General features: G+C 36.5%; 1 protein-coding gene across 11 annotated transcripts in view; it reads right to left on the reverse strand.

Moving 5' to 3' along the window:
• Positions 1-218: 218 nt before the first annotated feature.
• Positions 219-27,413, reverse strand: part of LOC138310335 (sodium bicarbonate cotransporter 3-like) — a 40,240-nt gene continuing 13,045 nt past the window's right edge. The window contains exons 1-15 of one of the 11 annotated variants that reach the window (XM_069251505.1): positions 25,745-25,861; positions 13,236-13,406; positions 10,187-10,327; positions 9,158-9,178; positions 7,705-7,834; positions 7,093-7,253; positions 6,318-6,530; positions 5,555-5,670; positions 4,610-4,855; positions 4,025-4,171; positions 3,364-3,503; positions 2,787-2,961; positions 2,471-2,604; positions 1,353-1,890; positions 219-395 (exon numbers count right to left, since the gene is read on the reverse strand). In XM_069251505.1, the coding sequence (XP_069107606.1) occupies positions 234-395; positions 1,353-1,890; positions 2,471-2,604; positions 2,787-2,961; positions 3,364-3,503; positions 4,025-4,171; positions 4,610-4,855; positions 5,555-5,670; positions 6,318-6,530; positions 7,093-7,253; positions 7,705-7,834; positions 9,158-9,178; positions 10,187-10,327; positions 13,236-13,320 (2,409 nt within the window). In that variant the 5' untranslated portion in view covers positions 13,321-13,406; positions 25,745-25,861 and the 3' untranslated portion in view covers positions 219-233. Of the gene's footprint in view, positions 396-1,352; positions 1,891-2,470; positions 2,605-2,786; positions 2,962-3,363; positions 3,504-4,024; positions 4,172-4,609; positions 4,856-5,554; positions 5,671-6,317; positions 6,531-7,092; positions 7,254-7,704; positions 7,835-9,157; positions 9,179-10,186; positions 10,328-11,343; positions 11,349-11,459; positions 11,492-11,981; positions 12,014-13,231; positions 13,407-18,591; positions 18,746-25,744; positions 25,862-27,413 lie in introns of those variants that run through there. The other 10 variants (XM_069251504.1, XM_069251502.1, XM_069251503.1 and 7 more) reach the window with 10 other exon arrangements.

Raw genomic sequence — 27,413 nt, forward strand, 5'->3', positions numbered from 1 at the left:
GTATACAGTATGTTAAATGGTAATATTAAAGTGAACACAAGTCGTAAGGTATAGTAATCAGAGGTATACAGTATGGAAAAAAAATCCGTGATGGTGCGAAAACCCTACGATATCGTGACGTCACAATAGAATAATTGACGTTGCGTATTAATTCGGAAAAAATAATCCCTTGGAAAATTAACGGAATCTTACAATGAATGTATCTTATTTTATCAAATGATCTGGAAAATTGATTATAAAAAATGCCTTCTGCATTCCACCTTAAACGTGTTCAGACTTACTGTGAATTCTGAAGGTACTTCAAGTTTTGGGGTAGGTACACCGATTGCTATATCAATGCCCACCATGATGATAATGGACAGAAGGACAGCGAAGTCACTCAAGAGTTGTCGAACCTGAATAAATAAAATACGACAAGCCTTTACACTGTCTGTTCTTAAAGAAGTACATTTTTGTAAGGAATATAACAGCCAATTCCGAATTTATCAAATGTACGAAATGAGCATTGAATCAAATGTTCTGTTTTTAAATGTTAATTCAGAAGAAACTACAAGATATACATATATAAATGGTTATATAAATACATTCTTTATTTGATCATTATATTTTCATCTATTTGTCTTCTATTATTCCCTTCAGGGATTTATTGCTTATTAACCGTATTGTATTATAGTTGGAATATTTACATATAAAAGTTTTTAATTTAAATGCTTGAATCATTGCATTTTATTTTTATAATTTTATTTTATTCAGAAAATGTGATTTTGAATATTAAAGACTTTTAAGGGATATAATTCAGATAAATGAATGAAATATGCAATGGATGAAGTACTATTTATGTTACATATGTATATATATATACATAAATCAATTATACTATTAAAATTAATTAAAATTTGGATACAAATATTAACAGAACGATTTATGGGATTAAGTTTGGTAATTTACAGATATCACACTGCAATTTTCCAGAACATGGAACCTTCTGGAGTTTATTTAGAATGATAAGAATAAAGTAATAGAGAGTGATGATTGGTTAGTTTGATCAATTTAACGTCCTATTAACAGCCAGGGCCACTTATTGACATGCAAGGTTTAGATGGTGGAAATCTTGGTGAGTCTGACCCACATAGGATTTCTTACTCACGATTCAGAGTTAGTGGTTTGTGGTAATATGTTGGGACATGTTAAAAACTCAAGCCTGGAACAATACATCCTTTTGACATAAAACAAAATGAATTCATGTTGTGTTGCTAACGCCTCGGTTGGGATTATGTTGCGAAATGTTGGACTGAGATAACCACCGCAGGCCCTTTTAGCAGACGGTTGGATATAACAATATGATAGCTTACAGACGAAGGGAAGAACTGTCCGTTCTTCATCCCAGTCAGAGTAGAAGCGATGATATAGGTCCCGAAGAAGAGTAGAATTGAGAAGAAGAAGACATTGGGTTTGAACTCATCGTTCTCCACACAGCCTTCTCCAACCAAGGTTCCGTTGTACATCGCGCAGGTGGTCTTATTAAAGGAACCCCAGTCCATCGTCATGTTCGTGGAGTTATCGTCCATTGTAGAGTACAAGCTGTATCCACTGTAGGTGTCGTTGTAGTCGGTCCCGTTCAAGAATGTGTCGTTGAGATATGGATTCAGACAATCACACACGTCGCTATAGTGCGGTGGGTTCAGGGGGTACTTGTTGATGATACCAATCTCCTTCTTAAAGGCTTCATAGATAAAGATGATGGCGATAAGGCAAGCGAAGCTTTCTTCGGTGAATCTCGTGATGTACCGGACAAGTGAGCTAAGGTCAAATGCCACGATGATCACACATAGACCTGCTGTCCATATTCCTACCCAGCACCGGAAAGGCATGTACACTAGGCCTTGGTCCCTGAAACACATTTGTATGATCAGACTATTCTTTATTTGCATATAACAGAGTTATCTGACCTTGCGGGTAGGTATTGATTGTGACATACTCGCGCATTACGTCATAGTTTTCGGAGAAACGACGTGGATTGCGCTCACAAAATAATGACGTAACAATCGATACCTACCCGCAAGGGAGCTAACTCTAATATGCAACGACGGAATTCTCTTTACTACAGTTTTATAATTAAAAGATTTTGTTGTCGTTTGCTTAGTTTAACGCCTTATTAACAGCCAGGGAAATATAAGGACGTGTCAGGCTTGATGGGGGAGGAAAGCCGGTCAGCGGTAAGTACCTGGAAATTGCCACATATGAGTTTAGAACTCGTGACCGAGAGGTGGAGGGCTTGTGGTAGTATGTCGGGACAACTTAACCACTCAGCCACCACAGACCCTTTCTAACAATGAAATAATTAAACCTTTCTACGGTGCTTATATGAACATAACGATTTCCAAACTGAAGATTTTGTAATATTCATTCTTTTAAAGTGTTTACATAGGACATACATAATTGTTATTGTTTCATGTGTAAGGACACTTACTTGCAAACGTTGAACAATATCATTTCAAGCACCAACATGGGTCCGGTACTACCCAGGATATTTAGGGGCTGACCAGCAAATAAGGCGAACAGGATTCCACAGAGTGATGCAGTAAGAATACATTCCATGGTGCCCTACAGAAAGAAGACACGTCATTTTAACGATCCCACCTAATTTGAAATCGATTATATATTGAAGTACTGCTTATGAAATAAGCTTTGTTGATCATTCAAAATATTTCATTGTTATTGATCGAGTTTTACTATCTACTTAATATGAACATCTAAGAATTAACCTCTTTGTCTGGTTAACGTACCATATACTGATCGGTAGCCTGGCCAAGGAGACCTCCAAATGTGACGTTGGGTGTGAGGGTGGCGAGGAAAAGATAGATGACGGAGGCGATACACTGGATGTGTACACAGTCGGTATAATCACTCCAGTAGTAAGGAAGCTTCCTCTTCACGTCATTGATCAGTCCTCCGAATAACCTGAAAACAGAATCATGTAAATATTATTCAAGAGTTATCTGCCCTTGCGGTTAGGGATTGCTTATGACGTCATGTGTTTGCGAGCATAATGTCATACTTTTCAGTGCAAATGGCGTGATGTTCGCTCACAAAATAATAACGTCACAATGGATATATACCTACTTGCAAAAGAGCTATTTTTTTTCCGGTGAGTATGACGTTACACAACTTACGTCAAACGATGACGTCACACTCACTGTGTGAGACCCACGTCGTTTTGGGATCCCGAATCCGCCGTATTGAATATATGTAAGTCAATCTTACAACATATTTGCAAACAAAAAGAAGTTCGTCAGTATTTATGCGTGCATCATTTGCACGTGCCGTGGAACTATGTCACGAGACCAATAACCTAGCACTAACCTGCCAGTTCGTGCGAGCGTAGGATCACAATGCGATTCCTCTTCTTCCTCTTCTTGTGGGGCTGGCTTTGGGGCGACAGGGGCTCCGTTCTCGGTCGGCACGGAGACCGCTGTTGGCACTTTTGCTACTTTTCTTCCTTCCTATCAATCGTAAATTATTTTTTATGTAACCGATGTTATTTTTTTTAACTAAATTTATTCCAAAGGCAAAACTTTTAATATATTTCATTTTTATTAGTATATTCTTATCTTAAAATTACTCAAATACATGATTGAACAAAAGATGCTTCCAGTATGAAAGTTTTTCATCAAGACCTCAAAGTTTTGTTTTACGAAGAATATGACCAATCATCTCACAACCTGCTAATAATTCCATACGGTATACCACTCTCTTTTCGCAAGACGCTTTTCTTTACGAGAGAGCTGGAACGCTTTGCAATCATGAAAAATATCAAAGTTTACTCCGACGCAATGAAATTTAACTGTTAGTCATCAAGAAACAAGGAATATTCTATTTGTAGCATTTTCATGTCTCCTTTTTAGGTCTAAACTGATACCAATACATGAACTTTAAACTGCCGCGATTTTTCACTCTAAAATATCATTAGTTAATAGTAGCAAACAATCGAGTCGGTTATATAGCGGTGTTACGAACTCCTCACCTGTGATGGTACACTGTCGGGTGGTTCGATACGGATCTTTGGATCCCATTCACCAGGGGGCAGCACCGTCACCTGGTCCAAGAACTCGTCTATTCCGGACAGAAGATCCGTCCGGTTTCTGGCCTTGTATGCAACTTCCCGGAAAACCTACATAAAAAGTTAGATCCATCACCATACGAGATATAGCAATAGAAGTGAGTGAAAATCGTATAAAAACAATACAGCATTATTTAGAACCAGTAAAACTCCCAAATATTATGTATAAAAATAAATAACTACATAGATAAATAAATATAAATAAATGAATATGATATGTCGCAATGTATCCATCCGCTGCCTTGCAAACCGAGAGGGTAATAAATTATTATTAAAATGTAATTTCTGCGGTTACCAATATCGCAATCGCGAAAGACTTTTCAAGGAAACGACTAAAACTGCGCTTATCATACAGAAGATAATAGCATGTATATTATGTTTTCGAAAACACACACAAATTTTCCACGATTATCAAGTGATTCAAGTCTTCTTATAGATGTATAATTTATTTCTAGCCGAATTTGCCCCAGAATATTTACGCTTACATACCTCGTCGACTAGAATGGTTGATATGGACCGACCCATCTCAAAATTTTTGGAGTAACTGCCGGTAGGGCCTAGTAATATAAAGATAAATCGGGTGGGGATGGGAACCTCTGTCATATCTCCGACATGTCGACCCTCCGTCAGACGGACAAAGGCCGTTATCTGGTACTTTAGACAGTCCATCTCCCCAACCATTATGTTCGCTGCTTCGGCTCCTTCCGGGATCTTTCTCATGAAGTCCACATTTAACTGCATAAACAAAACATAATTAGAACATAACAAGTACATAATTTTGAATTTATTAGTCATAATCGATTACTACAGAAAATAACAATAGGCAAATGAAAATGCATAAATCAATAAATAGATATATTTATTTATTCTTTGATCGCAATACAAATGTATTTATTCTTTGGATGCAATATACCATAGTAAAATAGGATTATTAATAAGTTATTTCATTTTTTTAGTCGACATTTTATCTCAACAAGCCACCGTATTACTCGACTGATCGACATAAGTATCCCGACTAAGTCGAACCACAGTACCTAAAATACCAAGATGACAGATGTTTCTTGTTGTTATCATTTAAACATTATGATTTAATTAAAACTGTAATTCATTGCAAAGTTTCGCTGAAATAGCTCCAGTATTTTCGGAGGAGTAGTCGATCGCTCGTTATGTCTACAGATGGACAGACGGACAACCTAGATCAAACTTTATTTTCGCGTTCGATTTATTTTGGCGAATTTTGCGATAGAAAACTCGCGAAAGCGTTTACAATTCTTTCACTATTGAATTCAAATGTATTTCCGTTCAATTTTAAATCCGCGAATATCTTTTGAAACGGAACTCGAATAAAAGTTGGTTTACATTATCAACTGCCGTCGTAATGGAAAATGGGGTGGGATGGGTCGTAATAAAGACATGCGCAGTCTGTTCCTTTACCTTTGCAGAAGAAGCGGAGTCCGGTAGATCGCCCATGTTCTCCATATTGGGAATGCTGTTCGGGTTGCCTCGGAGGTTTGCCGCCGATCGTTGGGATAGATGTCCGGAGCTATTTTCTGAAACATAACAAATATCCGTTAGTTAAGCCAACTTCTTATAGATGACAATCATTTGATATTGTATTTAATGAGGTAAGTTCCCAATATCTCACTGTTTATGACATAGACAAATGAAACTAAAACTGGATGACTCGTTCTTTTGATTGAGAGTTTATAAGCATAAGATAGCATTTGGATAATTAAGAAAATATGAGGCGGATATTGTCAAATATCTTATGAAGTCCAGAAGCCGCTCTTAAAATCGTCAAGAAAGCGAACTACCAGTCTTTTACTGAGTAACCCAAAATCGCATTTGAACTTTTCTAATTTATAAGTCGGAACAGTTTATTAAGAATTTTTAGGGGTCAATACGTTCAACGGATGTTCTTGACTGCAACACTGTAAAAGTTTCACGAGGGTTGAGATATCCACGTCCTTTTGACATATATACATGTTGTTATTATTTTTCTTTAATATTTTCAGTTATTAAGACTTATTTTTATAGTGTCTACATCACAGCATCCTCGATACTCCATGGGTTCCGATCACTTACGATGTGTAGAGATCAAAAGTGATCGGAACCCCTGGAATATCGAGGATGACATCACAGAGAAATCGCAATGCTTCTCTTATTTAAATGCTCCAATTATGTAAGAATTACAGACCTCTCCCTTTGACAGAGAATGAGCGACCAATCTCAGAAAAAGTTCTCTTCACTGAGCGTCTCTTGAAGCCTCCCTTTGGATCGTCGTCAGGCATGACGCTACGCCTTCTCTTCTGGTGCTGGTTCCAATGGAAAGAGACCATGGCTGTCCTGATGGGGTCTCTCAGGCGCTCCTCCAGCTGTTTGTTATTGATCCAAGAGTCCAGGATCATATCTATGTGGAAGAAACCAACATAACTATAAATTTTGTACTCATTCTTTATTTTTGAAAATTTTAATTTAACCCGTTAACAGAATCTACGCTAAACACAGGTTATAAGCATGACAATATACTGTTTATTGTATGTCTTGTCAGCTCAGAAATTCTGCCAGCAATTTTAATCCTGGTCTCTGTGTGCAAAGGCCAATTTAAACACAAAACGATGAGTTAAAAAGTAAACTGCAGAGTATTTTCTTGACAAAAGAAATATGGTCAAAAATTTGTATAACTCTTTACATTATACAAATTGTAAATTACATCATCTTTAAAACAGTTATGACATGACGTATTAAAGATTTTGTACTTATTTGTCTTATTAGTTTTTTCTAGTATATTTAAACAGTTAAAAAGAACTCAAAATTAAAGACCGTTTTAGAAGTCGTTGGATATGACTTTGATAGGCTTTTGCTTGTCACAAAAACCTAATGCCTTTTGCTGCAGGATTTGCTGAAACTGAAGGTAGACTATGACACATCTTACATTTACGTCTAGTTTAATTATTCAAAGTTTGCGTTACCTGCGACTTGACCGATGTGGTAGGCGTCCATCGACAACATCACGGCGCCCTGTAGGAGGGACGACCTCAGTTCAAAAAGGGAATGGAGCGATAAGGAGGCCACGTGAGGTTTGGACCACCTCGAGCCTCCCTCCTCTACGTCTTCCTCGTATTTCACCCATCTGTCAACATATATTGTGACCGTGAGTATTTTGGCGAATTGATATTTTCGCAACGTTAGCTTTCAACAAGACAGCGGATAAGAGAAAAAAAAACCACAATGTCATTGATGATAAAAGCATCAAACACCAAATTTGGCATGAACCTTTCTTAATTTTTATCGATCAATTTTAGATATGAACGCATTCAGAAAAAAAATCATTTCCGGTTATAAAGTGTTTGCTTTACAAGCTTTACAATAATTCTTGGGAAGGAAGATAACTCTTTAGAGTACACTTTTGTTACATCAAAAAGAAAATGCAGCAAACGAATCGCGAAGAAAATTTTTATTTTGTTTCAAAAATGAAATTGAAAAGGGTAACAATTTAGTAAGAAAAAACATAGAAATAGTCGAGATGCTTGTAAATTGTTATTTTTTATCGTTTGAAGACATTTTGGTTCTCGGGTACAAACCTGGCGGCTTCTCTCCACTGGTATTCTATGCCTACACGCTGTAGTGTGTCTAACTGACAGAAAATGTTGTGAGTTTCCTCATCATTCTCCCCAATCAGATGTTGGATCTTCTCGCTCGGCGACATCGAGGCTGTCAACATGTGAAAGAAGTATAGGTTACAGCAACGAGATCGAGGCTGCAAGGTTACAGCAACGAGATCGAGGCTGTCAACATGTGACAGATGTATAGGTTGCACTAACGAAATCGAGGCTGTCAACTTGTGAAAGAAGTATAGGCTACAGCAAAGACAATCGAGGCTGCCAGGTCACAGCAACGACATCGAGGCTGTCAACATTTGAAAGAAGTTTAAGTTACAGTAATGACACAAGGTTTTCCATATATAAGAAAAACGTGTTACGCTAAGGACATAGAGACCAAAGGAAAATCAGATTGTCAATAAGTATGTTGTGACGAAGAATGTAACAGCATTGTCAAACAATAAATCGTCTAGTACAGAAGAAAATGGAAACGATATGTAGGCTACCAAAATTATAGTGTAGAATGGAATCTTAATGTAACAGCAAGGAACATAAGATTGTCAGTAAGGATGTGGTGGTACAGAATGTAACAGCATGGACAAACAATCGATGGTCTAATATTTAGGTAACTGCAGCGATATTGAGGCTACAAAAATAAAAATATGTATGGAAATGAATATAACAGCAAGGACGTTGTGGTAACAGCATTGACAAACGGTAAATGGTCCAGCGTAGAAGATAACGCCAAAATTTTAGTTAAAAATCGAAACTATTGAAAAATTGGTTAAAACGGAATGTATCAGATATGAGGCTTTGTTTGTTTGTTGTTTTGTTTGTTTGACGTCAAATAAAAGGTTGTCAACATGTTACACAAAAGCCAATCACAGATAGTTTTGGTATCAATAGTTTGCAAACCTACGTATTGTGTATTAAGTGTAAATCAAACATATTTTTGTTTGTTAAAACACAGTAAAATAACTATACACAACACAGAGGAGAAAAGCATTTTCTTGTTATTGTCTATCAAATGTTAAAAATATAATAAGATGAAATGTTTGCTGATATTCATAGCAACAACACATATGTCAATATATAGTTATATACATGAAGTTAATCCCAACTTTAAATTAAACCTCTCCAGATGACAATGTATCACATTCCTTCACCGTTTATTGGATGACATCGACAGTAGTAATATTGCGTCGGCATTTTAACGAAGCATAGACATACAATGTATTGGTGCAATTAAGTCCAAATCGGTCCAGCAATATCATGCGACAACCTTCAAGTTAGTGCGTGGCGCAATTCTCATAACAATGTGAAGCTGTTAAAATGAACTCAAATTTTGTTTTCGTTTGTCTTGTTCCTTATTTCGATATTTTATATTACAATGCAGCACGAGACAGGAACCCTCACCATTTCACAACAAACTTACCGAGGAAATTCTCAACAGCGGCTAAAGACAGACAGAGAGAAGGAAAAAGAATTAAAGTGTGCAGAAAAGTATGATTAAAAAAACGATAAATGGATTGAGAATGTTGCGCAAACAAGTAGACTTTGTATAGCATCATTCGAATATTTCCTCTATAGTAATTGAGGCCATTCCAGGAATTAGAAGTTGAAGAAATCAGAGTACCCGGAGAAGAGCCACAAACATACGGTAATAGCTGGCATTGAAACCACATGTGTTTTGAACTCGAAGAACTTATAAAACATTCTACTACTCTGAGCAAGTGTAAGTGAAAAATGCCCGTGAAATGGACTTGTTTTACACGTGCCCGACTTATATAATTCCCCATGAAATGGACTTATTTTACCCGTGCCCGACCTGTATAAATCCCCGTTAAATGGATATGTTTTTCACGTCATCTACCTATACAAATCCCCGTTTAATGGACATGTTTTACACGTGCCCGACTTATATAAATCCTCGTTAAATGGACATGTTTTACACGTCATCGACCTATACAAATCCCCGTTTAATGGACATGTTTTACACGGGCCCAACTTATATAAATCCCCGTAAAATGGACTTATTTTACACGTGCCCGACCTATATAAATTCCCGTGAAATGGACATGTTTTACACATGACCGACCTATATGAATCCATTTGAAATGGATATGTTTTACGAAAAGGGCATATTTTACACGTGCCCAGCTTATATAAATCCCCGTAAAATGGACATAATTTACACGTGTCCGACTTGTATAAATCCCCGGGAAATGAACATGTTTTTTTACGCGTGCCCAACCTATATAAATCCCCGTGAAATGGACATGTTTCACACGTGCCCGACCTATATAAATCCAATTGAAATGGATATGTTTTACGAAAACGACATATTTTACACATGCCCAGCTTTTATAAATCCTCGTAAAATGGACATAATTTACACGTGTCCGACTTATATCAATCCCCGTGCAATGGACATGTTTTACACGTGCATTTCTTCAATACTTACTGGGAGCAACTGGGTCCACATGATTGACAGTATATGAGGCACTGGTTTTCCCGCGATGTTTGTGATGGTGTTTTCCAGGCCGATGGGGCCTGCTGGGGAGGCGGAGTCCGATGAACGTACTATCTGTACGATGGCTACTGCCTGAAATAACAGAAACAATTTTGAGATCACATGACATTACGACAGCCACCATGATTATTCGCAATCTATCCCAGGGTTCATTGCGCCCCTCATTCAAGTGTGGGAACCGGAATGCACCTTGGAAAGATTGGTTTATTCTATCTATTGCAACAAATGAATACTAAAATTGCATTATACGTAAATATATATCAGTTTAAAACCATGTGTTTTTCGATTAAAATCATATTTCGTTTTAATTACTGACATTTTTTTTAATTCCTTAATTATTGTACAAATGTCGCCATTAAGGTATCACACCTTATGTAATCACATCCAACTTCACAATCATTTGGATTTCATGGCATCAATGTGCTATTTTTATCACCAATGAGATAAAGCCGGAATTTGAATGGCTGTCTGATTACATCCTCGATACTCCAGGGGTTCGCATCACTAACAATATCGACACCCCTGGAGTATCTCATAGTCAAACTGGAGGCAACATAACAGGTAATTTAGTTCTTCAATGCACATCAAAAGATCCGTATAACGGTACACTGTGGTTGACTGTGTGGCTTTGAAATTGGTCGTCACTCTCTCTGTAGCCTTCAAATCTTTGCAGACCTGAGATTGGTCAAATGTTTTCCGCTGAACTGCATTCAATTTTACTACGAGAGGGTCCAGGGGTGTAAAGATCGAAAGTAGGTGTTCGAAACCCCTGGAGTATCGGGTATGTCTTATTATGTTAGCTACACAATGATGTCAATCATTGGTGCAACACTGAAGCCCAACTTTACTGAGATAGCTCTAGACAGTGGGAACGGGATCAGTTGATGCCAATGAACTGTGTTCATATGCCTATGAACTGTGCTCATATTGGTACCTGTCAATAGACCACCAAAGGGCAGAAGGGAAATGGTCGTTATAGCCAGATGATCTTTATACACAGGTTGAATTGTGTTATAATGCCTTTACTTACTATAGCTCTCAACCCTGACTTGGCGCCCAATGCCCTGGATTATAATGTCTTTACTTACTGTAGCTCTCAACACTGACTTGGCGCCAAATGCCCTGTGTTATAATGCCTTTTCTTACTGTAGCCTTCATCCCTGACTTGGCGCCAAATGCCCTGTGTTATAATGCCTTTACTTACTGTAGCTCTCATCACTGACTTGGCGCCCAATGCCCTGGATTATAATGCATTTACTTACTGTAGCTCTCATCACTGACTTGGCGCCCAATGCCCTATGTTGTAATGCATTTACTTACTGTAGCTCTCATCACTGACTTGGCGCCCAATGCCCTATGTTGTAATGCATTTACTTACTGTAGCTCTCATCACTGACTTGGCGCCCAATGCCCTATGTTATAATGCCTTTACTTACTGTAGCTCTCATCACTGACTTGGCGCCCAATGCCCTATGTTATAATGCATTTACTTACTGTAGCTCTCATCACTGACTTGGCGCCCAATGCCCTATGTTATAATGCCTTTACTTACTGTAGCTCTCATCACTGACTTGGCGCCCAATGCCCTATGTTGTAATGCATTTACTTACTGTAGCTCTCATCACTGACTTGGCGCCCAATGCCCTGTGTTATAATGCCTTTACTTACTGTAGCTCTCAACCCTGACTTGGCGCCCAATGCCCTGGATTATAATGCCTTTTCTTACTGTAGCTCTCATCACTGACTTGGCGCCCAATGCCCTGGATTATAATGCCTTTACTTACTGTAGCTCTCATCACTGACTTGGCGCCCAATGCCCTATGTTGTAATGCATTTACTTACTGTAGCTCTCATCACTGACTTGGCGCCCAATGCCCTGGATTATAATGTCTTTACTTACAGTATCTCTCATCACTGACTTGGCGCCCAATGCCCTGGATTATAATGCCTTTACTTACTGTAGCTCTCATCACTGACTTGGCGCCCAATGCCCTGTGTTATAATGGCATTTACTTACTGTAGCTCTCATCACTGACTTGGCGCCCAATGCCCTGTGTTATAATGCCTTTACTTACTGTAGCTCTCATCCCTGACTTGGCGCCCAATGCCCTGGATTATAATGTCTTTACTTACACAGGTTGAATTGTGTTATAATGTCTTTACTTACTGTATTTCTCATCACTGACTTGGCGCCCAATGCCCTGGATTATAATGTCTTTACTTACAGTAGCTCTCATTACTGACTTGGCGCCAAATGCCCTGTGTTATAATGTCTTTACTTACTGTAGCACTCATCACTGACTTGGCGCCCGATGCCCTGTGTTATAATGCATTTACTTACTGTAACTCTCATCACTGACTTGGCGCCCAATGCTCTGTGTTATAATGTCTTTACTTACTGTAGCTCTCATCACTGACTTGGCGCCCGATGCCCTGTGTTATAATGTCTTTACTTACTGTAGCTCTCATCACTGACTTGGCGCCCAATGCCCTGTGTTATAATGTCTTTACTTACTGTAGCTCTCATCACTGACTTGGCGCCCAATGCCCTGTGTTATAATGTCTTTACTTACAGTAGCCTCTCATCACTGACTTGGCGCCCAATGCCCTGTGTTATAATGTCTTTACTTACTGTAGCTCTCAACACTGACTTGGCGCCCAATGCCCTGTGTTATAATGTCTTTACTTACAGTAGCTCTCATCACTGACTTGGCGCCAAATGCCCTGTGTTATAATGTCTTTACTTACAGTAGCTCTCAACACTGACTTGGCGCCCAATGCTCTGTGTTATAATGTCTTTACTTACTGTAGCTCTCATCACTGACTTGGCGCCCAATGCCCTGTGTTATAATGTCTTTACTTACTGTAGCTCTCATCACTGACTTGGCGCCCAATGCCCTGTGTTATAATGCCTTTTCTTACTGTAGCCTTCATCCCTGACTTGGCGCCCAATGCCTTGTGTTATAATGCTTTTACTTACTGTAGCTCTCATCACTGACTTGGCGCCCAATGCCCTGGTCACGTACCACTGGACCACCAAGTCCCACGAGGTCGGAGCTCGACATGTCACGTGCTTAGTGTCGCCTAGTCGTCAGACGTGGTACTGCGACGTCTTAGTACACGTAACGCCCTCTGTCACGTGCGGCGAGTCCTGCAAGTACACAACGTAAACAAAAATGAAGACTAGAATTACTATAACGGGAAAGGTACACTTTTATCTGGGTATTACAAAATGTATTTAATGGAAAGTGTATTGGTAGAATATATTTGTGTAGATTAACTTATCGCGCTTTCACGTGTCGCTAAATCAAAGGATATTAATTCTGGCTTCAAAGTAGTTCCCAGTGGGTATCTACGTATCAACGTGCGTGTATGTCTGTGAAACACCTGTGAGATGTAGTGTCATCGATCTTGGTCTGGGCGATGGAGTGCAGATAGACTATATACATATACAGTTATTACCGTATACTGTACACACCTCGAGAATAACAGACAAGAACAGACAGACAGACAAACAGAGAGGGTAGACATTTAGTCTGATATAGAATCACTTATCTAAATCCACTTATTCCGTCTTTGCATTTTACTAGAGTTACCTCCCTTGCGGAGAGACTAGGCCCCGATTTCTCGAAACAAGCTTAAGTCAAAAGACTTAAGTCAAAATTTGACTTAAGTCAATTTTATCAACATAAGTTATTTAAGGAGAAAAAACTTAAGTTTTTGTACTTTTGTTTCGAGAAATCCGAGCTAGGTATCTTTTGTGTCATCATTGTTTTATGAACGAAATTCGTATGGATTTCTCCTGAGACGTTACGCTCACAAACACATGACGTCACAATCAATATTTCCAACAAGGGCAGATAAATCTGTAATGTACAAATGCCGATGGACAGACAGAGAAAATATACAAACAAGTCCATGAATACATAGAAAGACAGACTATATAATAGGCAATTCGAATAAACAGATCGACAGACAGAAAGAGAAAATAGATATATAACCGTATAGTAACAGACACACTGATAGACGCACAACTTTGTCAATCAACAATAGATGATATTTAGGATGTGCAAGAGTTAGGAGGTCGCGGATAAAAAACCATCGACCTGATTACGTCCCTATAGAATACTATTGGTCCACTATATCGATAGAAATATTCAGCAAAAGTTCTAATGATGGTTGCTTGTAAATAAACATTTTGAAAATATACTTCTAACCCATATATGTTCCAGAACTCTCTTCAACGTAAATTATTCCACTTAAAGTGATTACCATATCATCATATGCTATGTTCGTCTATGTTGGTGCACGCGGCTCGACCTCAGAGGTCGTCTTGGAAATCCTTGACGGCGAAGGTTAGACGTTGAGGACACGGAAAACGTCACTATTATCTCAAGTCAATGATAGACACTGCCTCGGGGCTTAGCTTATATAACTATATATACATATGCTAATTTCATTAATTCTGATTGTATTTGAATCTTAATATATACAATAGACCTGTTGTATTCTAACGTAGGGTTTTATTATCAATTATAACTGGCAATACATCAATTTTGTATCAGATTAATTAAATACCTATGTATATGCCTTGTTATTTCCGTAAACTGCGTGTATCATTGAAGGTAATATTTATAGCTTTTAAATCAAGATTTTTTCAATTTAAACAAGAAGTTACGCATAAATAATACTTGTATGATTGAAAAAAAGTAAAATTTATAGCTTTTTAGTCGAGGGTTTTCCATTTGAATAAGAATTGACACGAAAGTCAAGACTGTGCGCTATCTGGTGTTTAGGGGGAAAGGAAAAGCCTAAAACAATGCATTAAATACATAAATCTACGTTAGATATTTATAACATTTGTAGTTTCTGTTAAGTAAGTAAGTAAGGAAGGAAGGAAGGAAGAAGGTAGGAAGGAAGGAAGGAGGAACGAAGGAAGGGAAAGAATAACGGAGGGAAAGGGAAGGAAAGAACGGAGGAAAAAGTACACAATGAATTGTCAATATGTCGTTTGCTACAATGTATACCAATTTTAGACAATAAATTATACTATAAATTTCAAGGCAAATGTAACCCACGTAGCTAGTCAATTCATAAAACTTGGACCACTGACACACTAACATTAAATCGAGCGCTATCACGTGATCAGCGAAAGTGGGTCTGAAGGTGAATGGGAGAATGTCGTAAACAGTCGTCCGTGGTAGTATTATATTGTATACAATGGTTGTATAAATTTTCACCGACAGATAACGCTACTTAGTACTACCGTGGCAGGTGTCTGTCATCTTAACTACATGTACAGTGTACCTCTGGAAACGACCTATACTCGGTATAACTACTGATCAAAGATTCCAGTGTTTTCAAATATTCTTTTCGCTCCATTTTCTCTATCAAAACATACATTATACATTATTTCGTTATGTATATTTTATTCTGTAAATGTTTTATGAGTTACTGGTGTATTCATGAGGGTGGAATGTGTATTGCGTATGTTTTGGAAGAGTGTGGTCGCGTGCATTCTGGGAGGGTGTGATTGCGTGTGTTATGGAAGGGTGTGATTGCGTTTATTTTGGGAGGGTGTTATTGCGTGTATTTTGTGTTTTTTTGTGGTTTTTTTTTATTTGGGGGGATGTTTGCACGTGTTTTGGGATGTGTGGTTAACTTTTTGTGCGTTATTATAGAAAGGGTGTGAAATAAACATATTAAAATTCTTTTCTTGTTTGAAAGATGAATTGCTAATTCATTCTCTATTTTACACACCCTCTGTCACAGTTTAAACTTAGAAATTTGATTATTCAAGCTTTCTAAAAAAAAATCATTTCGTCCAAAGCATGATCACAGATGTTTTGATGTAAAGAACAAATAAAAAGATTTGTTCATAGGCATGTATTCTTAAAAAAGCATACATCCTCGTCTGTTATACAAGACGGAAATTATGTTGCATTCATGATCTATGATTTGCAATTAAATGAGTTCTCATTGGTTCAATATAAACGTTAAGCTATTAAGAAATATGCTGATTTTTAAAACTGAAATAAAATGGCTCAAATTTTCTATGATGATAGCATATAATTCAGGCAGTGTTATCGTTTGATAAAGGCTTTGTTCGAACACGGAAGAATTCTGAAATAACATTATAGGCCAATAGAGATTATAAATCAACATAATATATAGATAGCGTATACATATAATAGTCTCTTAATCTACTTTCGGTTTACCTAATATTTACATAGTGAGGAGCCTTACTGCCGATGGAAAATTACAGAAAAAGGGTCATAATAACGTCTTGTTTGGAATTTATTACATGGTAATTGAACTTAGCACCTTTAGATAGCAATGATATTGATAACTCAGTCCCGCGTTTTTCTAGTCCAGACGTATAACGCGTTTTGGCGCCTTGGTTTAGACGGTAAAATTAGAGGGTTGTCGAAATACTTCTTTAGTATGAGTGGTTTAAATTTGTGTAAATACAACTGTTTGTTACCCTCTACCTAGAGTAGTATAGTCTACTTGTGGTAACATACATCAGAAGTATAGATAAATTTTCATACACGAAACAGATTTAATTTCAATTCAAATAAAACGCACATGGAGGTGATATTTATTGCGTAATATCGATATCAATGTAAATATCAATATACGACTGGTTATGTTTGAATAAAGATGCTTTAAATCACTGTCATGTATATGTAATATATTGCACCGAAAAACATTAAATTAATACTCACAGCTCATGTAATCATTAATTTCATATAAAATTGTGATTGAGGGTACGAGGCGTGGCGAGTACATACTATCTGGCAATCAGTTGATATGTGTCTATGGACCAAGATGTTGATGCTCAAAGGAGACACACCACGGATATACCGCAGCCCCCCAAAACATACCAACATTCACTCACGTTGAATACAGAGAGACCGCCCATGAATGAACCTGTTTGTTGAATGGGCATACAACAATCTGGCTAGAGATTGTATTCTGTACTATGAGGCTAGTTTGATGGATGTTCATTTTTGCGAACTCATGAGAGATATTCAATAATCTTCTGATACGCTGATCTCTAAACAATTGCTGCAAACAGTGGCGGTTTACAAATTTCAAAGTGGGTTTCCATGTGTGTCGAATTTGAGGAAAATGTTGAAAATTCTCAGGATGAACCCCAAACCCCCTACACACACAAATAAATAAACACTCTGAATCCGCCATATCTGATAACCAAATTCAATATTTCCCTTTACCTCCATACAGCTCAACAAAAAGAAATTGTTCATGAATCATACAGAATGAGAATGTTCGCTGTTGCGTGAAGAGATGCATACATCAGAATGTTTGTGTTTATATCTTCAAGGTCTGTCTGGTGTGAACTCGACCAACCATGAAACTTCGACCACAGAAATCAATAAAAACACCACTAAGACGTAAACAATATATACAATGACCCTACAAGACATATTTGCGGTGACCCAGAGGTATAAGTGTATTTTAAGACAACAATAAATTGTGTTGATTTTCTTCTTGAGGTTTTGTATGAAATAAAATATTATTAATACTTAGGAAGCTTTAAATAAACACGTACATCAATTAGAAATGATAGTAAATATCAAGGAAAAAAGTCATGTTTGGTGTGAGAGAACTGAACAAAATAGTAAGAAAGAGGTGTTCCGGAAGGGCTACCGCTTCCTACCGCGTAAATAGCATCGATCCACCCTAGAAACCTACTTCAACTCAAAAAGACCCCCTGACTATAAAAATCATTTTTTACTCTGTCCCTTGGGTGGTCTTTATAGACAGATCTTAATGTACAAGTTAATGATCATACGCCACTGTCTTGACATAAATGAAGTACAGTATACATATCATGACTAATTCTAGATATAAGAGACATTCCGGAGATTCCCCTTCTATTCTACCGAGTAACATCGGGGATTTACATTAGATAACGCTCTATTGTTGATCAAAAAATTGTTAAATTGTTATCAATAAGCAAATACGCTGAGGGCGAAAATAACGTAAATTTGATGGGAACTACAATGGTAAGGTGGTACATTTCTCTCTAGTTTGCCCATCTATACATTAAGTTGTGGTTGATAATAATGGTTTTACATTGGCCAGCACAGCTACACATATGTATAATAAATACAAGCCTTTATCATGACAGAGCTTGGTAGTTGACATTGTTATGTGTGTAACATTAAATTTTCATTGTTATGTATATCACAGTAGTAAATGTATACCACGTTAAAAAGACACTGGTTATCGTTCCTAGTCAACTTATAGTATACACTTTATAACATATTTGACGTGTAAATAAGGACGCGTGACCGCAATTCACTTACCTTCGCGTGAATTATCCAGGTAACACAGATAATAATAAACCACCAAAATATACATTATTTCGTCCATGATTGAATGAACAGCACAACTGAATCAGAGGCAGACGACCTCGTTATTTGTTAGTTATATATAGATTTAAATACATTTCAGCAGTCACGGACACATTTCATTACATGTATAATATTAACTGTCGCGGCATTGGGTTTGCATGTATGAATGGACATGGCGTAAGTTTAAATAACCTGTCTTCGATCTGGAATTGTATTCTCAGTACAAAACAAAAGCACATATTAACCTATATATCTACAGACGAAAATACTAGGCATGTGATAAGATTGCCCTTTCTTGTATTACGGATGTGATTGTGCAAGATACATATAACAATTACAATTTTATATTGCAGAATGCTACAATGATCCATTGTCATCAAGTTCACGACCTTGGGTCCTAGATAGGAGATAAGTGGTAATATCGCAGGGGTCATTCCCTCGAACATTAACTTTAAGAAGATCCTTTATTTAAATTCTACAAAGAAAAGCATTACAGATTTTTAAGGAAAGTTCCTTATATTTAATTGTTACCCTACTTCCTGCAATGCTTTTCTATGGAGAATCCTAAGCAAAGAAATACCTTGAAGTTATGGAGCGTTTGTGAAACTGGCCCAAAGCACACTATACATATAACCGCTGTGTCAATACAGAACAGAGGCGAGGGACTACCCTGGGAATGTCGGACACCTTAACCACTCTGCCACTACGGTCAAAACTCGGGGATTGATTGGTTTATTTTGATTGATTTAACGGCCTATGAGCAATCCTTGTTTAAAAATTCGATGAGGAAAACCGGAGTACCTGGAGAAAACCCATTTAACTGCGGCAAGAACCGGGCAACTGCCGTACTTAGGAGTCCAACACGTCCTGGACTGACCATGACTATTGATAGAAAATTAAACCAAACTAAATATTATCTCACTTACGTGGATCTCTGCCCGAGGTTACTTTAATCATTAACGGTAAAACACTATGGGAATCATATTAATGAAATCCTCCATTATGTTTAATAATATATTATTTCCGTAGTGTTGTAATCGTACTACACTCCACATCATCCATCAAATTCAAACAAATTCAGACGCGTATCTTTCATATTGTCTGGATAGTGAAGCCTTTTGTTATAGTTAAATTGATTATTTAATACCATAATCATTCTGCCGTGAAACATCAATGTCAAAAAACAACGTCACAAATAAGTTCCTTAATTACAAGTTATAAGGAATGAATAGGAACCAGGAAGAGAGATTCCACAAGTATTTTTGTAGATACCGCAGCCATTTTGAAATGAAAACGAGGCTAGAGATGTTAACATCTGGCCCAGGATCATGAAACAATCTGAAGTCTAAAACAGTCTTAATTTCAAACTTGTCCAATCACAGATGACGTTACAAAACATGACGTCATTTTTGATTCGCTAAGGAAAAACTTAAGTCTAAGACTGTTTCATGATCCTGGGGCCGGATTACACACTTTATTGTAAAAGCTAAAGTTTATTCTATCAAAGTAGTAAAAACAATAGCAAATATGAGTATTTCCCCATGTGAGGAAGATTTTTAATTCTGTTCCTCTGGTCAAGAATCTCATGGCTCAGGTAAATACTATTAATGTCAATGGCAGCTATGGCATTTATCCATAACTGTCTGATGTCAAATTAATTCTGCCTCTCCCTTTTCTCACCGAATTACTACATGTTACGTTAAGCAATACTCCAGAGGTTACTTGAACTGTCGATTCAACGAAAGTAATTCGTTTGTAACGCCGCTTCTGATTGGCTGAAACAACGGTGTAATGATTCATTGAAAAAAGAGTCCCTCCAAACATTTGAAATTCAACGGGATTGAATTTAAGGATCATCTTAAGAGATACGTTAATCTTAAAAAGCTATAATAAAAAATGAAGAATGCATTATCATCACAATCCGCTTTACCAATGCTATATCAGTCTATCTGAACCTGTAGACAAATCAACATGTATGGTTTAAACTCTCTCAAGTCACTAGTTTCACCTTTCTCACATGACATTTGTAATGTGTACAACTATTAAAGTGGTATCCTGATATATGTATTGTGAACCTTTTGTTTCTTATTATATCCTTAATCAGGGTCGTTGCTATGTTTAACATTGCTGAAGCGTCTTTAAGAAAGAGAATATTAACAGGTTTCAGAAGGTATAGCTCGTCAAGGTTTGTCGTAAATATGTCCTTAAATGCATGCAACATCTCGCATTACTATATATTGAAAAGAAATTGAAATGAATGCCCCCATGATCCTGTGAACTTTGACATCAATACATGTACCCCATGTTTACATCATGATATAGCATCCATTTCACATTCGCCGTACATTACCACATTACGTAAGTTTAAAGTAACATTTCATTTCTAAAATGGAATCATTATTTTAAACACATCAATAATTTGGATACTTTAAATTCCATAGCCTAAGGCTTGGTCCTGTCATCGGCGATGCAAACTGACCTAAATATTATGGAAATGAATGTCCGGACTTGACCAATAAAATGTGTTTACTTTACATTAAAGGTGAAACTTTCATAAATCACTGTGTTGACTCCTGAACAAGGTTTAGAATCTCCGCTGGGCGCGTTCGATTGTCATAAAAACAACCTTAACTACAAACACCCCATATATAATTTATCCTCACTTTGTCAACGGCTTCTTTAGGGGTCGTTGTGGCCGAGATAAGAGTGATTATGATGTGCCGGCATATTACCCCAAGTCCTCCACCCACGAGTCGCGAGTTTGAATCCCAAGATAGACAATTGCCATGTTCTGGCCGCGGATCGCTTGGTATTTTTCTCCGGGTACGCAGACTTCTAAACCCGCTACATCCTCAAGTATTGTTTGGAGCAAACCTTAGCAACGTTTGATACGCAGCTGGATACATCTGCAATCAGCCACTTTTATTGGTTTATAATTTACAGATATATCCATGTTCGTTTGTCCCTGTGACTTATAGAACATTGATGTAAGTGACTTCCTGACGGATGCAATGAATTGCATCCACCGGTAAATTTGACTGGGTAATTTCAAATTACTAAGACAAAAATTGTAAACTTAGAAGAGAGTTAACTACTTATTAAACTAATGTAATATGATACTTCTGATGCTATTCCTTTTTATTCTATTGTAGATTTCAATTCAGCTGAAATCAAATGTTATTTTGAAACAATTTCATTGACAAATGTCAAAGGTATTAGATTTCAGGCATTGTCTATATGAGTCCTCTCCCTACAGAACAATAGAGTGGTCCAAATTACAATAAAAAATATATATTAAAGATGCTCCACCGCCAACAGAGCATAAACGATACTCATCATTTGAACAACAATTGTTCATTAATCTTGCTTATAACACAAAAACGATATAAAATAACTTCTTTTGCTTTTAATGCATGCACAATCGGTATTTCATTCCATATAGGATATAGTGCAACGGAAGTTTTTGGGAGTGCAATTGATTATTTTAAATAAAATTTATCTTGAAATAAAAAAGAAGCTCAAAGTTTCAATGGTGGTATTATTGTAAAGTAATTAAATTTTGTAACTGAAGAAATATACTAACTCATCTGCTCCTGTCTTTTTATTGAGAAAATACTATTCATCAGCGTTGTAGCATCTTTAAGGCTTAGATCAAACAAAACAACCGGAGCTTCAGAAATGATATCTCAATGGCAGTTAAAGAAGGCAGACGAGAAATGCATCATTGCAGCTATTTAGATCTCTGTCTGGTCTTGACGCCTCTGTGACGTACCAGAACATGTTACTAGTCAGTTAATGGTCAGTTGATGGTCAGTTGATGGTCATTTAAGTGTCATTGTTTCTCGACTTAAGGACAGAAAGGTTACAGAGACCGCTGTATTAATGTTTAGCGGTCATCAGAACCTGTAACTCTTAAAATATGTCACCTGATCAACTTAATGTTAAGGGCTTTGTTTGTGCTGAATCTTGTCAACCTATTATTAATTATAACTTACAGTAGCGTCACCTGGACAGTTCATCCCTAAGATCTCTGACCACTCCCATCGAAAAGTTATGAAACAGCTACCGTATATTTTACAGTTTTCAGTGCGGAGCAAGAGGGGATTTTTGTTTCGGTCAGGAACAAGCCTTCTGATAGTTTTCATTAAAAATCATAAATTTTCACCATTATTCACATTTGTTACACTCATATACACCCCTCTCCCTATTTCTTGTCATAACGTGAAGGATACCTTCATTGTTGTAATAGTGATTAAACTATCGGATATATAAAGTTTTTCCTAAAAATGTTAATTCCAACATTACAAACTTTACTTTTGTTATATACGAACACACGGAACATACATCATTTTTTTTTTTCATTTCGCGCACGTTTTCAGCATTCTACTGTGACGCATGTCTTCAAATGAGATATAACCTTTTTTTTCTTTAAATTTGGAAACTATTATGGCCAACAAAATAAGTACAACCGTAATGTTATGCTTTCTCCATAATTCGGATTTCCAGACATTGTAGATAATAACTCATACATTATATAACAAGTTTTTTATATGACTACGTCAGTCCATTGGCCCTTGATGCTACTTTCTAAATTTATACACATTTTAGGTCAGATGTTAGCAGGGTCATCTATTGAATTATTTTATTGCGCTATAAATAGAATGAAATTCGCCCCCCTATGACGTCAAAGAAAGGTATCCTCAAATTACGAAGGACAAGCTCGCAAGTTCTGTCATCTTTATATATCATTTGTGTTATGCTATGCTGCTGAGCACAAAGTATCCTTACAGCTCTACAAACTATAATTCAACCACAGAGAGAACTTTTGGAGGATTAAAATGAAATGCACACCAAAAAAGTGTGCATTTTTCTTTAATAACATACTATTGTGGTGCAGGCTGACGGCCCCGATACAAGGACTCGAGTGCAATTTATACATTAGATCTAGTATACCACATGTAGTGTATATTACATATAATACATGTCTGCTTTTTATATAGACCACGTACATCGCACCTGCTAATATGTAATTTTCTGTTACATTACTATGTTTGTATTTCTGACACAGAATGTCGACCAAGTGATTTTATTATTGAAGCTATGTGGTTTTGGATTCTTCAGTGCAGTCTAACCTTCCCCGTCAGTAAATCGTTTAACAAAATGAAGCGTATTACTTATTTTTGAGGGTTTTAATTTCGCGTATCGACGTGTTCTTAAAAGCTGACAAAATTAGTCATTTTGTGAAACTGAGGCTTCAGTACATTTTAGCATATTTTTTCACGTCCTGTCATGTTTAAAACAATTAGAATAAGGGCTAATTGACGAAACATTTTTTATGCGGTAGGGTTTTGTGTATATATATAGTAGATGGGTTGATCAAGGTACAGTAACCCCCTTAAATACGATAATCCTTGAAAATAGATAAACACTTCTATTATAGATACATTGATTTCACGAATTCCACTTATATTTTGGAACACTTATCCTTAACTCGAAATCCTAACATAACAAGTATATTATAATTTATCATATTATAATGCACTTCGCACCTTTAGTAAGGCATATGTATGTATCAAACATAAGATAAGATATAGAATTTACAATAGAAATACATGCTCTAGACGACACAGCAAACACAAAGTATTATATAAAGTTTAGCGCAATGCATCCTTCAGCGAGCGATATGCATTACTATAGCACATAGTTAGTTTAAGTAGCCATTAATACACTGCCGAAGGTACGAGGGAAAAATGAAAACAAATCACAAACCGTTTAACGCAATACAAACCCTTCGGCGAGCGATATAATACGTACACTATGTAAGAGTTATGCTAAGTCATAATTATACTGCCGAAGGTGAGAGGAGAATAAAAACAAAATCACAAACAGCTTTGAGAATCTGTCATACAAATGATAGGGATGGTCAGCAGCGATCGGTAGTATTGACAAGCTTTGAAGCATAAACCTTATCACCAGACGGGCCTTTAAAAGACCGGTCCCATTGACTTATAACCTTCCCCGACACTGTCAGTTATATCATGGCTATATCAGTGACTCCCTTATTTAAGCTTTTCGGCATCCTTCAAATTTATTCACATTTCTAAACCTTTTCGTCGTAGAAATATGAATGGTAGTTCTGGATCGTCTCAGATTTTTTTTTAAACTACTGTCAAACATGCAATTTTTGTTGTATAAGAAAATGATTGTTTTGTGCTTGCTATGGAATCCCGAAATCGAAATAACGAAATATGTATTAATATCATATTGTTTTATCTCCTAGCGACAGATGAATGTATCCGTGAAATTACTCAATAACTTCAAACCACGAAAAAACGTATCCACGACTATTTCATGTTTTGCAGCATTCTATCATGAGATATCTTAAAACTAGATATTCATTGTTACTTAAGACTCTGTTTTCCGAAAAGACCAATATTCATAGAAAAAGACTATAGCGATTTCTTCTAAATATTTTATATCTTAATGAGCATTTAGGCAAGATGAATTCTGATCTTTAAAGACAAAAATGACGGACGAAAGTATTTCTACATATGATGTCTTGAATTATAAAATGTTTGAATTGGATTAAGTTGACTAGGACAGTATCATATTGACACAATTTGGGAGTTCGCTTTTTACAACCGTCTGGATTTTACATTCTAAAAACCTTTAAAATAGATAAAATTACATTACATTGACGTCATTGTACGAGAAAGACCCGTGAGGATGTTACAGCTTCCACTAAATTCTCAGGCTTAAATAAATCTAGTGAAAAAGTCCATCCGAGCGTGTCCGTAAAGCCTATCAGATTTCATTGACAATAACTATTTGCGTTCACGCTAGCTTCATGTCAAATTTTCTTTATATGTCTAATGTATGAGAGTTAACAACTATATTGTATGTGTAAATAAAACTATATTAAAGAATGCTTGAGAAATAAATTATACTCGCCAGTGAATAAAGATAATAAATACTAGTAAATTAACGCTAATGTTATATAAGAAAGAGAAAAATACCTTAATAAAGCTCCATTAAACAATCATATTCCTAGGATTAAGTAAAATAAAAATTTTCAGACGAAACATGAAAAATATCATAGACTTACCGGCAGCTATATTCACCAAGTTGTGATTTATCCAGTTTATGTACACGCTTGAAAGTTTCCCTGATAACAAACGCACTGGTGTCGTCCATCCTAAGGACATACATCTATATACTTCCGGTACATGTGTGGAACACGTGACACTGTTAATGGGTGGGTGACCGCATCGGTGCTATGTTAATGGATGTCACGGTATCAACTAAACGCTTACACATGTCACATATTAAAGATAGCTAGATAAAACATTCTGATGATACAAATGACATCGTTAAGGATGGCAGCCCCTTGATTTCACACACCACTGCATATATAACAATGGCGCAAACATACACGTCACTCCAATAAATTCATGTTAGTTCTATCGGTAATTAGTACGAGTCATCAAAAGAAGAAAAATTGCATTTATTTTAAAAATGTCGAAAATGAAATTAAAAGAGGGAATTTTTTGCATGACAGTAAACAACATTACCCTCGTAATCATGTAAAGTAGGACCAAAATTGTTCCTCAAAATCAGCGCATAATCCGTGTATAAGTACATGTTAAATACAGAGCCTATAGTGGATATTTTTTAGACTTCATGAAATCTGCAATTTGCTCTTATTGGTTTTACAAACCATTTTTACAGTATAAAGTCCTCAATATTATACGATGACGATTCGAAGTATCACTAACTTCGCCAAGAGAAGTTCAAAATGAAACTTAATATGTTTGTAAAAGTTATATCCCCTCTACGCACCTTACGGTTAATGTTTATCTTAATTAAATATATTTTAAAACGAGTAATCAACATTCTGTAGCCTCTATTTCAGGTTTAAAATCACAAAACTACCCTTCTGTTCGACCGAAGCAATGCAAACTTAATTCGCAACTACACAAGTACCGCAATGTTCGTAATCGCGTAACAACTATTATCATTATCAGTACAGTCATTGTGTTCTATTTATAGATATTACTAAAATGAGTCTAATTAATTGATGATGATCTATAGTTAATATCAGATTGTTTTGGTGTATAGGAAGACAGTGTTACTTGGAAACTTGATTGATTCGAGGAAACATACTATCATGTAAATTTTGACAAGTTTGCGTCAAAATAATGACCCAACTTTTACGGCATTTCCGGAGTAGTTAAGCTCGTACATTAAACCAGAACATTTTTTTTTCTTTTGAGGGAATATAATGGACAACAGGAAGCATATGTTTTAAGACTAAACATCTATTTCAGAAAGTCCCCAATGGCTTCAGTAACATCTCGCTATATAATTAAAGTGCTTGCTATTAAAGTCGATTTTTTATATAAAGATATGCCCTCATTTTGTATTAGTTGCAGTGAGTATTGTACACGTAAAATGACCACCTTTCTTCATTTTGCTTACGGTTCAATAATGTCAAATACCTACGGCTACATGAATGAATGTCAATGAATCATGTAAAAAATAAATCTTAAGTTGGAGGAAAATGGTATCTTATGTTAAATATGCCATTGTAAATGTAAAACTGAAAATCAGTGCCTTTGTTTTTAAATTTCTAACGTTCACAAGTGAACTCTGCTTTAACAGTAGTGGATGTTTTATTATCTGTTCACGTCTGATTTTTTGTAAACAATGTTTAACTTGAATAGATTATTAATGCAATGGAAATATAACACAACAACAAAATCTGAGTGTACACT

Source organism: Argopecten irradians, chromosome 16 (genome assembly GCF_041381155.1).
Source record: "Argopecten irradians isolate NY chromosome 16, Ai_NY, whole genome shotgun sequence".
NCBI lineage: Eukaryota > Metazoa > Mollusca > Bivalvia > Pectinida > Pectinidae > Argopecten > Argopecten irradians.